Raw genomic sequence first — 14,255 nt, 5'->3', positions numbered from 1 at the left:
TGTCTTTAGAAAAGTTTAGATGGCATTTTCTTTTTATCTTGGTTCTGTATAATGCATATTAAAACAGAGTTCATAAACACAACGCTGCTGTGTTTACAGCGGCAACCAAGGAAACGTCTCTGGTTACTCACATAACCTTGGTTCCCTGAGATGAGGGAATGAGACATTGCATTTTGCTAATGCTTATGGGGAACCCCCTTCCTCCAAATACTACTGAAGCCTTATTGAATTACACCAGTACACTGGCCAATGGCGTTCAAGCACGCAAAATATGAGGGGCTTCCCTCTCTATATAAGGCAGCGCTTGGATGTCATCCATTCAGAAGCTTGAAGCAACTTGGCATAGTAAGATCCCGAGCTAGGTGACACGGCAGTAAGTGCAATTAATCGCACATTTTTTCTGTGATCAATCCCACCAAACATTAAAGTTTTCAAATATACTTTTATATTGCAATAATTTCACATTCAATCTTCAAATGAATCTAGAAGGAACATAAAGACAGCTGTTTAATGGCATCACAGCTTGAGATAGCTTTGAGACGTGATTTGTGAAAAACACATCAAGGAAAATATTACTTTTGAGCAGAATTTGTGTGTAATTTCCAGTCACTCTTTAATTTTGTCAAATGATGTAAAAAGTATAAAAGTCTTATTAAATTGTATGTATTTATTAAGAATAAAATGCTAACTATGAAATTAGCTATGATACACTGTTTGACAAAGCAAGAAAAGTGAGTTTTAAGAGTTCATAGGACTAAAAGTGCCCACAATATATTCATAAATGTGAAAATGTTTGTGTATGAATGTAGGAAAATGGCATAGATGATGTACCTGTAAACTTCTCAATCCTCTTTAGCTCTGAGGAAACAGATTATACACTTGATTATTTTCTAAAAAAATGTATGTAAATAATAGAACTGTGGCAGTCTTAGCTTTTAATAGTGTTGAATGCTTACAGAATAATTCTATTTATATTTATTCACAATAGAAATTCAAGAAAAACAAGCTGTTTTTTATATACTGGACATGCTCACCAGTTCCTGTGATCTTCACCACTGCATCATTGAGAAATTCTTCATGCTTTGTCAGGGCTCTCCTCAGAGCGTCCTCCCTCAGATGAGTATCAGTACTGAACCCAGTCCAGATCTTGGTGTCTAAAGGGCTGCACAGGGATGGATAAATCTAAAGCAGGAGAGAGAGAGAGAGAGAAATCCCCCAGCATGTTGAGTGTTATCCTGTGATGTGAGCAGAGAGAGAGAGAGAGAGAGAGAGACACTGACCTGTAGGAGGTGCAGGTGATCCTCAGTGTGTGAGAGCTGCTCCAGCTCAGTGTTTCTCCTCTTGAGCTCAGTGATTTCCTGCTCCAGCTCTTTAATGAACCCCTCAGCCTGTGTTTCTGCAGCTTTCTGCTTCTGCTCCATCACCTCCAGCAGCTCATCCCGACATCTCTCAATGGAGCGCATCAGATCAGTGAACAGCTCGACAATGTCTGCTTTTTCTTTTTCTGAGCTTTGCTAAGTAAAGGATAATGTACAGTCAGTCTTATTAAATGGCCACCAAATTTACATTGACATTTATGCATTTAGCAGATGCTTTTATCCAAAGCGGTTTACTAATAAGAATGACCAAAGAAATTCATCAAAGAGTCAACAATATCCGTAATACACAATTCCAGGTGTATTACAGGTTAACTAGTCAAGGAAGCACGCTAGAGAAGAGGAGAAATGCAGAGAAGATTTCAATATGGCGTTCTGACCACATTAAATAAAACTATGCAATGAACTTTCAACAAGACTAACCTTGGCAAGCTGTACTGAGCATTTGATTTCTTCAGTTTTCTTTATTCTGTTCTGAATCATCAAATTAACCTCGGCTTGTCTTCTCCCGAACTGGGACTGTGGACAGAAATGAAACTTTCATTAAGGCAACGTTTGAAAGCCGTTGAAGCACAGATAAAGATGAAGCACCTCTCACCTTCCTTTCTTCACTCTCCTCCTCTACAGGAACAGTGTTGTGGCTTCTGTGGTCTTTTGTCGTGCACGACAGGCACACACACTTCTGATCATCTCTGCAGAACAGCACCAGCGGCTTCTCATGCTTCGGGCAGATATAATCCTCCAGATTCTCCACAGGGTTGATAAGTTTGTGTTTCTTCAGTTTTGCTACAGTGTTATGAGGCTCTAGGTGTATTTTACAGAACGATCCTTCACAGTGCAAGCAAGACTTCAAAGCTCCTCTCTTTATTTTTGTACAGGCATCACATGGTACTGCACCAGGTTGGACAGGACTTTCCACCCTCTTCAGCCCTTCTACAAGCTCTCTGAATTCTCTATTGATGCCAAGATCTGGTCTCAAATGCAAGTTCTTCTTGCAAAGGGGGCATCGAGTCTCCATACTGCAGTCCCAGTGTTGACTGATACATGCCATGCAGAAGTTGTGTCCGCACGGAATGGTTACTGGGTCAATGAAGAAATCCTGACATATTGAACACAGGCACTGTTCAGCCTGGGAACTGACGGAAGAAGCCATCGCTGGTGGAAGAAGAAAACAAAATGATTGTACAAGCAATGCATACACACACAATATCTCTACTTGCCCCTCCCTTTTAAACAAATTGAACCGGTCAAACCAGTTTTGATGCAGGCTTTAAATTCAACATATACTTCAATTGATATTACTATAAAGATTCGCATTAAGTTACAAATTAAGTTTGAAAGTGTATTTCGAATGGCTTTTAAAATAATAGACATTAAGAGAAATCATAACAAAAATGCAAGGGTGATGCACCAATCGAATAAGCACTTAGAAAGGAATACATTTCACTAACAAATGAGACGTTTTCCTCACCTCTAGGTCTGTGTGGCCTCTTGTGTGTCTTCAGTGCAGCTGTGGTGTAACGCAGGAGGAAGGAAAGCGTGTATTGTCACCTGTTCCTCATTGTACGCATGTCACCTTTTTTTTTCTTTTCTTTTTTACAATATGTGACATCGTAACCGCTCCCATGCAATTATGTTGTAACTGACTGCATTCTGATGTATCGTGTGGTAACATGCTTTCATTCTGAGACTGACTCATTTCACTTTCTCCCTGCTTCAGTGAAAACAGATCCAGATCCAGTGTTCTCAGTAAGAAGCAGTATGTGAGAGTCACAGGGAAATCTTTGGAATTTTCTGTACCTGATGTGCATAAATTACTCCTCATCAGTCTTAAATGTAATAAAAGAAGGGCGTTAGCATGTTTACATGGACCTTGACAAACAGATCAAAGGCTTTATTGACACAAACACAATTATCTGAATTCAAATTGTAAATTAATATTTTGAATATTGAACGTTATGTACCTACAAAGCAAACACAAGTCATTCTTCAGTGATCATCTAAATAATTTATTTTCACAATACAATACAGAGATGTTTGAACTGCAGTGAAATATAAGGTACAAAATGTGATTTAACAGCATGTAAAAATTTGTAATCAAATTAAACTGCCTATTTATCAGCCAATAGGGATCTTCTGGTTTTCAGCAAAATATGTAAGTGGGGAAAAATGTATTTCTTAAACATTCATTCATATCTGCTCCAGCAGCAACTTTAAATCACAATCAATGAGGACACTAACTGTAATGGAATGCCAAAAGTATTAAATGAATAACAAAAAATACAATGAAATCATTAAGGTTAATTAAGAGTTAAGTATTAAAGTTTTAAGTATGCAGTATGTCTAATGATCAAACCAAGCTCAAATGCATAAAATTATGCCAATACTTATACAGGAACCGATTAAGACTTCAAAAGTGTGTAATACCACTGCATTTGTTACATACAAACACAGGAGAAACCATTAAAAGGGTAAAAAATACCCTTGCTTGGTCTTCAGATATATTCTTTTTAATATAATGGTTGTTTATAACAGAGGTCTTTAGCATATTGTATAATAGACAGCTAATACTTTAATAATCCTTGCAAGGATCTGCATTGGTCTAGTGAACAGAATGACGAATCAGAATGTTCTCAGAAAATCCCAGAAATATCATATGAATATAAGACATTAGGCATAGACATTCAGCTAAAATCTACAACAAGGTCTAAAATAGTACCTGAAATTTCTGGATAAAATATAAAGCTCTAAAAGAGGTTGTTTAGACAAATGAACAGAGAACAAACTCAAGATTTTAAGGCTATGACCTAAAACACAAACTGCACAAAACATACACTTTCAGTACGGTGTAATGAAACCAAATTGATGTTCTCATTGTACTACAGTGTAGTATAAGACTAAAACAGACAGAATGTAAGAAGTTGGTATTACAGTGTCCTTGAAAACTCATCAAATAATTCCGAAATTAGAAGTTTTCAAATAGTGATTAATAAAAAATGAAAAGGCCATGCAGTTGCTTTAGGCCTTAATACAGCATCTGGGGAAAGCCTTTGAATTCAAAAGCTTATGTGCGGGCCCAAAAACACTAAATGATGATGTGAGGTGTGTGTATGTATGCATGTGTGTGTGTGTGTGTGTGAATATGCTTATGTGTGCATCTGACTGCAGAGAGAATAAAATGACCTTTGCATGGATTTGGCATAATTTGGCCCATTATGGACCTGATTAGACCTTAGTACTGGCTTAATTATCATTACCAAATACTGTGTTGAGTTGTTGGGTCACCCTAATGAAGGTGGTACGACGACTCAACTCTTTCAGCTTAGCAGCACCCACGTATGTGCAGGTAGAACGAACTCCACCCAGCACATCTTTCACCGTCACCTCCACAGGCCCTTTGTAAGGCATTTCAACTGTTTTACCCTCTGACGCCCTGAAAACAAACAAAAAAAAAATACAATCAATATTAATCAACTCAAGAGTTGTGTTGACAGTCCAAAAATCACTCTTTTTTTTTTTTAAATCATTTTCAAATATACTTTTATATTGCAATAATTTCACATTCAATCTTCAAATGAATGTAGAAAGAACATAAAGACAGCTGTTTAATGGCATCTTTTTATGACTATCAAACACTAAGTTCTAATTTAAATAAAGATGAATCCTTAAAGCTACAAAAGTTATTGATTTCCTAGTTTTTCTTTTGTATGCACCCCGAGCCAGTTGAAATTGATACAAATGTGTGACGATTCAAATCGGTTGAGATGTTAAACGAATCGCAATATATTTGGGGGTAGGAGTTTATGTGAATGTATCTCTGAGGGGAACTGACTGTCTTTAGAAAAGTTTAGATGGCATTTTCTTTTTATCTTGGTTCTGTATAATGCATATTAAAACAGAGTTCATAAACACAACGCTGCTGTGTTTACAGCGGCAACCAAGGAAACGTCTCTGGTTACTCACATAACCTTGGTTCCCTGAGATGAGGGAATGAGACATTGCATTTTGCTAATGCTTATGGGGAAACCAGCTGGGTTATTAGGTTATTTTGGCTGCTTTAAGAGCTGCCACTGCTGAACATGACGCAGATCTGACACGCATCATATTTTCTCAAAACTCTTTACCTTTTCTGGCCCACTTCAGGTCTTAAAGTCTCTACAGTGCGTGCATAATAATTATGCAAGTTGATATTCTGGTCATATTTTTTTTCCAAGCAGATTTTACCAACTTCAGACCACATCAATCTAAATAACTACTATTCATTTAGTCTTTAATCATTTATAAATGATATATAATTGTCTATGAAGGATGGAAGTGAAAAACGCCTTACATTCAGGTGTGCATAATTATTAAGCAGGCTTTCTTTTACAGATAAAATGAGCCAAAAAAGTTGTTTGGTCTTCCAAAAGAGGACGATATCCGCTTCGTCATGCGTAGAGCTGATCTGTGCTGGTCGCTGAGGGAATACATGAACTTAGTGCTGTGGATCGCCGGATTGGCTTTCACTGTGGTTGCCGCTCCTTCGTCGGATCCGCCGGGCACGCCGTTCTCTGCTCACGCTAGCCCGGCCTCAGCTCACGCTAAGCCGCCGCTTCCGCTCACGCTAGCCCGGCCTCCGCTCACACTAGGCCGCTGTGTTTTTCGTTGTGAAAGCGAAACTACTTTGTTTGGTCTTCCAAAAGAGGACACGACTACAAATCAGTGGTTAAGTTGTATTTACAACACTGTTCCAGAACAGTTTAACCCAAATATCCAGATGTGTGCAGCACATTTTATGGAGGACTGTTTACTGATCCTGTCCTCGCTTTTCAGACCGATTAGTTTTGTAAAAATCGACGCGTTTCAGAAAGGCGGGGCATAGAGGAGAAACAATAATGTACAGTATGTGGAAAATAATGTGTTTTTTAAAGTTTAAACCGCATAAACACATTTCATTACACCAAATACACAAAATAATGTTCTTTTTAGCAGCATCATATGACCCCTTTAACTCAAACTGAAAAGTCAAAAATTATTAAATGGCCATGAGAAGGATGCAATACTAGAAAAGGCATGATCATTGGAGAGCGAAATGCTCACTGGGTCAGCAGGGTCAGAAAAAAACTGGTGGAGAAGAAAAGACACATTAACAGCAAAAGAATTAGGAATTAAGGTGAAGAATTAGGTGTGAAACCATCAGGAACCCTTTAGTCTCCAGTTCCAGCATTTTTCAGAACTGAAATCTACCTGGAGTCTCCAGAAGTACAAGTTGTCAGATTCTCAGGGACTTAGGTTAGGTAAAGAATCCTAAAAAAAATGACCCCTGCTTAATAAGAATAACATGCTGAAGTGTTGTGAAATATGAAGACTGATTTTTAAAGGCTTTTATAGATAGGCAGGTTGAGAATGACTCTTGAAGGACCAGCACCACATCCTCTTGTACCACTCTTTCAAGAATTTATCTTCAGGAATTTGCCAGTAAATTTTGGAAGGTCATTTTTAGTACATCTCGACAAGACAGACTTTTCAGGATAGGAGATGGACTAAAAATGATCTCCCAAAACGTAAGTTCATCAACTTGGATGATGGCCACACGGAGCCTGAGAGTCCGGAGGCTCATATCTGCACAGTGGGGGCAGACCGACTCCCCAAGCGCCGCCTCCGAGTGGGCGTGACCCAGGCAGAAGACACACGACTCATGGTCATCAGAAGTTTCTATTGGCTTTACGCAGGAGAGGCAATCGCGAGAGGTCATCCTTGTCCAAAGCTCACCGGAACACAGCAGGGGAAGAGAAGGCGTTGTCCACTGCAGCTTGTAGATCACGGTGAGTAGTCTTTGAAGATAGGCTTCTTGCTTCTTGCAGAAGGTTGGCTGAAGGAAAAGATTCTGAATGGATGACATCCAAGCGCTGCCTTATATAGAGAGGGAAGCCCCTCATATTTTGCGTGCTTGAACGCCATTGGCCAGTGTACTGGTGTAATTCAATAAGGCTTCAGTAGTATTTGGAGGAAGGGGTTTCACCATAAGGATTAGCAAATGCAATGTCAAAGTGACTGAATCAAAAGGAAACGCTGTATTGCTGCTGTTCCATAAGCGCCACCTGCTGGCAGAGAGTGAATTTGCGTCTCATTCAGCCCATCTGCTATTTCTGTTGCGTTCAGATGTTCTTTGAAGTATAGTTTCCCAAAACTAAAGTCAGACCATTCTGTTTTTGCTTCACATTTCGAAATTATATAATCTAATTTAGATTAAAAACTGCTTTGTAATTGTGATTAAAATACAGTGGTTGCCTCTAAGTTTAAATGGAAAGAGCACAGGCAAAGCCTTATTTTGTTTATATGAAGAGATTTCTTTTATTTGCATTATTCATTTATTTCATTTGGGATTTGTTTTAAAATGTCAATTTAGTTTTGTTATTTTTTAATTTCTCAAAGAAATGTGCAGCATTTTGTCCAAGCAATAATAAAAGTACATCTTTTTATTTATAATGTCTTAAATCTCATTTTGTAAAAAAAAAAAAAAAAATGTGAGTAAATCGTAACGTGAAATAATCGTGACTCGTATCGAGTTGAGTGAATTGTTACATCCCTAGCCATTAGATTTAATATTCAGGCCTGACTTCTGACACTTTTGGATGAGAACAAGAACAAAACAACTGAATTGAGCTGGATGATGACACTACTGCCTTCTGTAGAGCTGCTTTATAGCTGAATCAAATTCAGTTCATAACTGATGGATTTTATAAGTTATTAACTGTTATTTCAGTTATTAAAATTAACTGAATCAAGACGGAACTGACTTGAGTTGAATAAAGATGCTATTGTCCTTTTAAAGCTGCTTTACAGCAGAATTTGAATTTGTATAATATTTAGAGAAGTTTGTAGCTTTGATTCTTTTATTGTCTGTTTATTTCTGTCAAGCTGCTTTGAAACAATCTCTATTTTATAATGTGCTATATAAATAAAGATGACTTGATTGCTTATTTATCAAATAACATTTGTGTAATGTAATTTACAAACCACTAGATAAAATAATCCACAAGCTTCAGCATGATATTGTCTCTCATGAGCTTACCTGTACTCTGCTACGCCTCCTGCATGCTTCTTCATGGCCGTGTCTGAGCTCATGCCATAGAACAGTTTGTACTTCTTGCCGTTTTTCTCTATGATTTCGCCCCCACTCTCAGAATGACCAGCAAGCATTCCTCCCAGCATCACAAAGTCAGCTCCCGCCCCTGCCACACAGTTTAGCCAATCAAACACAAGACTGATGTGACACTGGTTGTGACCAACATCTAAATTAAAGCTGCAAGCAGAGTTGAAAGGGCCCTTGCACCCGGAGCCCTCCACCTGGTGGCCTTAGGAAAACAGTGAACGGTGGGCAATACGCATTTAAAGTGGAGGAATATAGGAATATATAGGAGGAATATGTCAAAGTCATTTATATGTGCCAAACTTCCTGCTGCCAGCTGGTAGCGCTATGACTATAACTGAATATTGGCCTTTAGATGTGTTCAGGCCAAGACTCTTATCAAACGTGTGAAGTTTGGATTGGACATTGTATGGTTGTCCAATGGTATGGAGTTGCAACAACATCATTTTCCATGGCGAAACATCCAAATTTGTCAGGCCGCCACGGACATGCCCTTTAACAAAAACTCAAGATCTTCACAATTTATTATCGCACAGGCCTTATGATTACACTGACCAAATTTGAAGATGATCCGATTAAACTGTAGGAGGAGTTTGTTAAAGTACAAGGCCTGAAAGTGGCAACAACTGCACAAAAATGGTAGAGGAAAATCAAAATGGCTGACTTCCTGTTGCGTTTAGGACTTTGCTCCAAGAGACTTCTTTGTAGGTATTGGGACATTACCTAATTTCATACATGAATGTGAAACATAATGGGAGGGGCACTTCGTTTAAATTTTATAGGTGGCGCTATCAAGCCATTTTGCCACGCCCAATTATGAAACCTATATCAGATGTAAATTTTCACCAGTTCTGACGCGTGTGCAGTTTTGTGAGTTTTTGAGCAAATGCGATTCACTTTGGAGAAGAAGAAGAAGAAGAAACAGAGCAATTCCAAGAAAATGTGGCCTGCACATGTAGTAAGGAAACAAGAAATATCCGAATCCAACATTTGAGGCTACTAAGATGACTTGCTTTCTTGTTTTATGCCATTACTATAATGCAGTGCTACCAAAACTCACCAAATGCTTTAGAGACGTCGCCTGGGCAGGTGCATCCCCCATCCTACAGCAAGATGAAAAACAGATGAGTCCCACAAATACATGATCAAAGATTCTGTGTCTACAAAGCATGCAAGCAGCAGGGTGGGTCTGTTACTTTTCATTGCTATCACAATAAAGCCTGGCATAATGTCAGAAAAATCATTTGTTTAAAGGGGTCATGAACTGAGAAATCAAATTTCCCTTGATCTTTTGACATATAAGAGGTCATTGTACGTAATAGTGCAGCGAAAGCCCGCCTCTGCAAGATCAACGCCTGCTTCTACATCACTGCCTGTTTAGCCCCACCCACTGATACGTGCATACATGTAGCAGTAGGAGAGGAAATACTAGAGAGACGCGAACACAGGATTACTCCATCAACAGAACCATACAAATGACATTACAAGATTACAAGACACTGTGTAGTGTAAGTTGTGAAAAATAGTCTATAAATTGCCTTCCTTGTGATCCAAACACCGTATCTAGATCGGACGCGAGCGCTGTTGCGTCATGTTGCAAATCAATTTCTCTTTCAGGTCAGAAGTGCTTGTATGTCAGAAATAGAGCGGGACATCAGTTTACTGTCAGGGATTTGTTGTGTAAAATCCGTGCCGCATCCAGTGTAGACAGAATTGCCGATTATAATGGGTTCTGTTGTCTAGTCGCGTTGCGCCGCTCGTGTCCGGTGTAATCCAAAAAATAGAAAAAAAAAAATATATATATATTTTTTTAATATATATATTTTTTTTCAAGTTTCTTGTCCATATTTGATACATCAGGCTTTTATAGCCCATGTAATATAATATAGTGAGAATATGGAGCTTATACTCAAGGAGGAAAAACAGGCCCAAACTGAGCAAAAATATGCAATTTGGAGAAGGATATTACATATTGTGGGGCTTTTATTTCATATGGACTAAAAGGAAGATGAAATTCTGATAGCTAAATCAAGAGATTTTTCACAAGATTTTTATAACGTTATAAGAGACCCCTTACATATAATGCACAAAAAATATCAGTTGTCACTCTATATCTCGCAATAATATATCTTAGTAAATGGTATTTAAATGTTCAGCCTTATGATCAAAGCTCTGCGGTTTTAATTTTGGGGGGCAAAATATAAAGCAAAGCAATACAATGATGATTAAGAGATAAATAAAATAAACATTCCTAAAAAGCCTGTTTTATCATAATTGACACTTACATCTTAACACGATTTTTCTAAAACATGATGTGTGGATAATCAAGTAAACCTAAGGTGTTTCAGTCCAACAAATGTTCATCTTAAAATATTATTAACAATATTATCCTTACACTTATGTTTACTTCATAACACAACCTGAGGGTGGCCGTTTTAGAATTATAAGAAAAGGCCTTTAATCAGAGGACAGAAGGCATGTAGTAGACTATGTGTAACAGGTTTTTCATGTTGATTTAGAAGCTGTAGAATTTCACATGGTTAATGTAATGTGCAGCTTTATCGGATTAATGTAAGAACTTTGCTCTGAAACACGAGAGTCTCACAGATATGATGTGTCCACCCAGGCCGTGTGCAGCGTCAGCGCACTCAATGACTGCACTCAGCTGAGGATAACCCACACCAGTCTTCTTACGAGTGGTGCACACAGAACCTACACACATGAACATATGTGTGAAACTGGTGTAATATGAATCTGAACACCATCTGAAACCGTGCCAATAGACGACTGATGACATCACCTGGTCCAATGCCCACTTTGATGATGTCAGCACCAGCAAGAATCAGCTCTTCAACCATCTCTCCTGTGACCACATTGCCAGCCTACAAAACACAAATATATTTCAAATTATTAAGATGACTGTTAACGAGATAATGTCAATAAAATGTTTATCTGTTGTTGTTCACAGGTAACTGACCATGATAGTGTGCGTAGGGAACTTCTGCCTCACATCTTTGACAAAGTTGACAAAGTGTTCAGAGTAGCCATTGGCCACATCCACACATATGTACTGAATCTGAGGTACAGCAGCCACAATGGCCCCCAGTTTCTCAAAGTCCCCATCACTCGTCCCCGTGCTGACTGCTACACTCTGGAGAAACAAAGAAAGCATGTCATCATTTAAATATCAATAATCTAGAGATCTGCTGACTAGATTTAAAATTCTAGCGAAGATGTTGCTCACCTGTAAGCATTCTGGGTGCTTGGCTGCAAACTCCTTCCAGTCATCCACATAATAATGCTTATGGATAGCTGTAAAGAGACTAAACTACAAAAAAAAAATTACAATAATTATTATAACCTGCCATCTGTTAAGAGGACAAAAAGTTGCTAAACATGCAACAGTGCACACTTATCATCTGTAGACCCTGAGAAGTCATAGGCTAAAGTACCAAGTCAGAATTTAATTCTGGACATCAATACCAAAAATAATGCATTTTAAACATCTGTTTTTCATGCCTTTTTAATTAAAGAAATTATAGAAAATCAGGTTTCATCAGGTTATGCTGACATAAAATATAGAGTTTCTGATAAGTACTCTTTTTCTTCCGGTGTCTAAACATTTTTTGATATCATGGAGGTGTTTGTTCAGGTTTCTGTTGAGACTGATGTGTTCAGCTGTATGGAAATTAGAAAAGAGTTCATTCATACCTGATGTAAGACTAAGGCCATTTCAAAAGTCCCCACGGTGTCCATGTTGGCAGCTATGATGGGAATCCCACGGTAACTGCCCTTTGAGTTTCTGAACGTAAAACTGCGCATTAGATCCACCTGAAACAGATGAGAAACAGAAGAGAGTGTGAAAAGTAATGAAAGTGATTGCAGTGGGACTTTAATTAAACTGAGGCCAGACCAAACTAATACTTGATCCCCCGGTTTCATAGACAAGCCTTAAACCTAGTCCCAGACTAAAATGTAAGTCTGAGCTGTTTCAACTGAAAGAAACTTGCACTGACTGATCTTAAAATATATCAGTGCCTTTGTTTTGTCTCAAGATGCACACCAGTGATGTTTTCTCTAAAGCGCGTTTATAAAAATTACTTAAATTTCCTAATTGAACTATGGCCTAATCCTGGCTTAACCTAAGCCCTGTCTGTGAAACCAGGCCATAGATCATGGCTTCAATTTCAATAAATAAAGAATTACAGTATAAAACAGTGCTGGTCTTATATATTTATTCTGAGGGGGCCTCGGTGGAGGAATGGGCGTCAGTCTCAGCTTTAAGGAGCCGAGGGGCCGTGTATGAGCGATTAAAGACGCTTAAGTCATTCCTCTACAGACCGACTGTGCGCTGTATGAGAGGCAGACGGATGAGGAGGCCAGCGAGCTGTGATAAAGGCCGGGACACTTTCATTATTGCTTTGACCCGAGGGGTCAGACGGCTCTCGCCGCTGGAGAACTAGCCATTAGCCGGCTCTCCATCACCACACGCCTCGCGCTGGACGTGATTTATTCTCACCGAGCTGAAAATGAGTCGAATCAATGGCGCTGGAGCCACCGTACAGCGATGTCTCTCTGTCCTTCCCATGATGCCCATTCCTACCCCCGGTTTCACAGACAAGGCTTAAGCCTAGTCCTAGACTAAAATGTAAGTCTGAGCTGTTTCAACTGAAAGAAACTTGCACTGACTGATCTTAAAATATATCAGTGCCTTTGTTTTGTCTCAAGATGCACACCAGTGATGTTTTCTCTAAAGCGCGTTTATAAAAATTACTTAAATTTCCTAATTGAACTATGGCCTAATCCTGGCTTAGTCTAAACCCCGTCTGTGAAAGGCCTATATGTCATCTATAATGCAAATAAAAACATATTAAGAGTGACTAACCTCACTGCGAGATTTGAGAGTGCTTCTTTTGGGTCGAAGCAGCACGTCCTTGAAGTCGAGCTTGATATCATTTTCAATGCGTGGCATGGCTGCTGAAGAGGATGGCCTTGAGACTGCTCTAACCGTATCTCACTGTCTGCAAAAACACAAGACAAGGGAAAGAAAAACATTCCCACTCCTTCAGTTATGAGAGCTGAGCTGCAGAGGATGAGGAAGGGGGAGGGTGATACAGTGTGAGACAGGAAATATCCTTTTTCATAATCATTAAAAAAAAACTCTAAATCTATTATTAAACATTTTGTGATACCAAATAGCAATTTAATTTCAGACAGTAAAGCAATGCACCATAAAAATAAAATGACCCTCAAATGTCTCACATCTGGTTCGGTGTTCTGCACGTCTTAGCTGTCAGATAATCTAGGCCACAAGAGCATAATTGCTGATTTTCTGTCATCTTGACACTAAATGTTTTTACTGTCCATTACAAACAATTATACGTGTGTCCTTATATATAGACGCTACAAAATAAATTTTGTCCTACCTATAATTGGAGGCGAGAACCTCCTTGAAAGGTTGTATGAGAGAGAATGACACCGCTTTCCGGGTTGGAGCGGTCATTTTAGGAGGGCGGATGTTTACGGCTGTCAGCGCGTTTCCTGTAGTCTTTAAGCTGACGGCTTGAGCGTAAATTCAAGTTCGAACGTTCGGCAAAAAACTACAGACAACGACTGCTTCGCAGCGTACTGTCGCAATAAATGTCGCACATTTTATTTTTCCCTGTCAGTTTGAATTCAACTGAAATATTTTGTTACTTAGAGTTAGTTTAGTAAGTTATGTGTATTTAAATTATAAAATATAAAAC

The 14,255-nt window shown here is 38.8% G+C and overlaps 1 protein-coding gene across 2 annotated transcripts; it reads right to left on the bottom strand.

The window, feature by feature from the left end:
- Positions 1-2,861: 2,861 nt before the first annotated feature.
- Positions 2,862-14,205, bottom strand: gmpr2 (guanosine monophosphate reductase 2). Of its 2 annotated transcripts, XM_016570207.1 has the most exons (12): positions 13,935-14,205; positions 13,771-13,810; positions 13,394-13,529; positions 12,220-12,339; positions 11,753-11,836; positions 11,486-11,659; positions 11,309-11,390; positions 11,114-11,220; positions 9,569-9,611; positions 8,431-8,590; positions 3,341-4,809; positions 2,862-3,248 (listed from the first exon to the last, which is right to left on the bottom strand). In XM_016570207.1, the coding sequence occupies exons 3-11, from the start codon at positions 13,478-13,480 to the stop codon at positions 4,620-4,622; spliced, it is 1,047 nt and encodes a 348-aa protein (XP_016425693.1). In that variant the 5' UTR covers positions 13,481-13,529; positions 13,771-13,810; positions 13,935-14,205; the 3' UTR covers positions 2,862-3,248; positions 3,341-4,619. The 2 variants fall into 2 exon arrangements, with proteins under 2 accessions (XP_016425693.1, XP_016425692.1); XM_016570206.1 differs by lacking the exon at positions 13,771-13,810.
- Positions 14,206-14,255: the final 50 nt, after the last annotated feature.

This window comes from Sinocyclocheilus rhinocerous, unplaced genomic scaffold (assembly GCF_001515625.1).
Source record: "Sinocyclocheilus rhinocerous isolate Xijiao unplaced genomic scaffold, SAMN03320098_v1.1 scaffold831, whole genome shotgun sequence".
NCBI classification, from domain to species: Eukaryota; Metazoa; Chordata; class Actinopteri; order Cypriniformes; family Cyprinidae; genus Sinocyclocheilus; species Sinocyclocheilus rhinocerous.
Note: the sequence above shows the minus strand (reverse complement) of the source record. Positions and strands in the feature narration are given on the sequence as shown.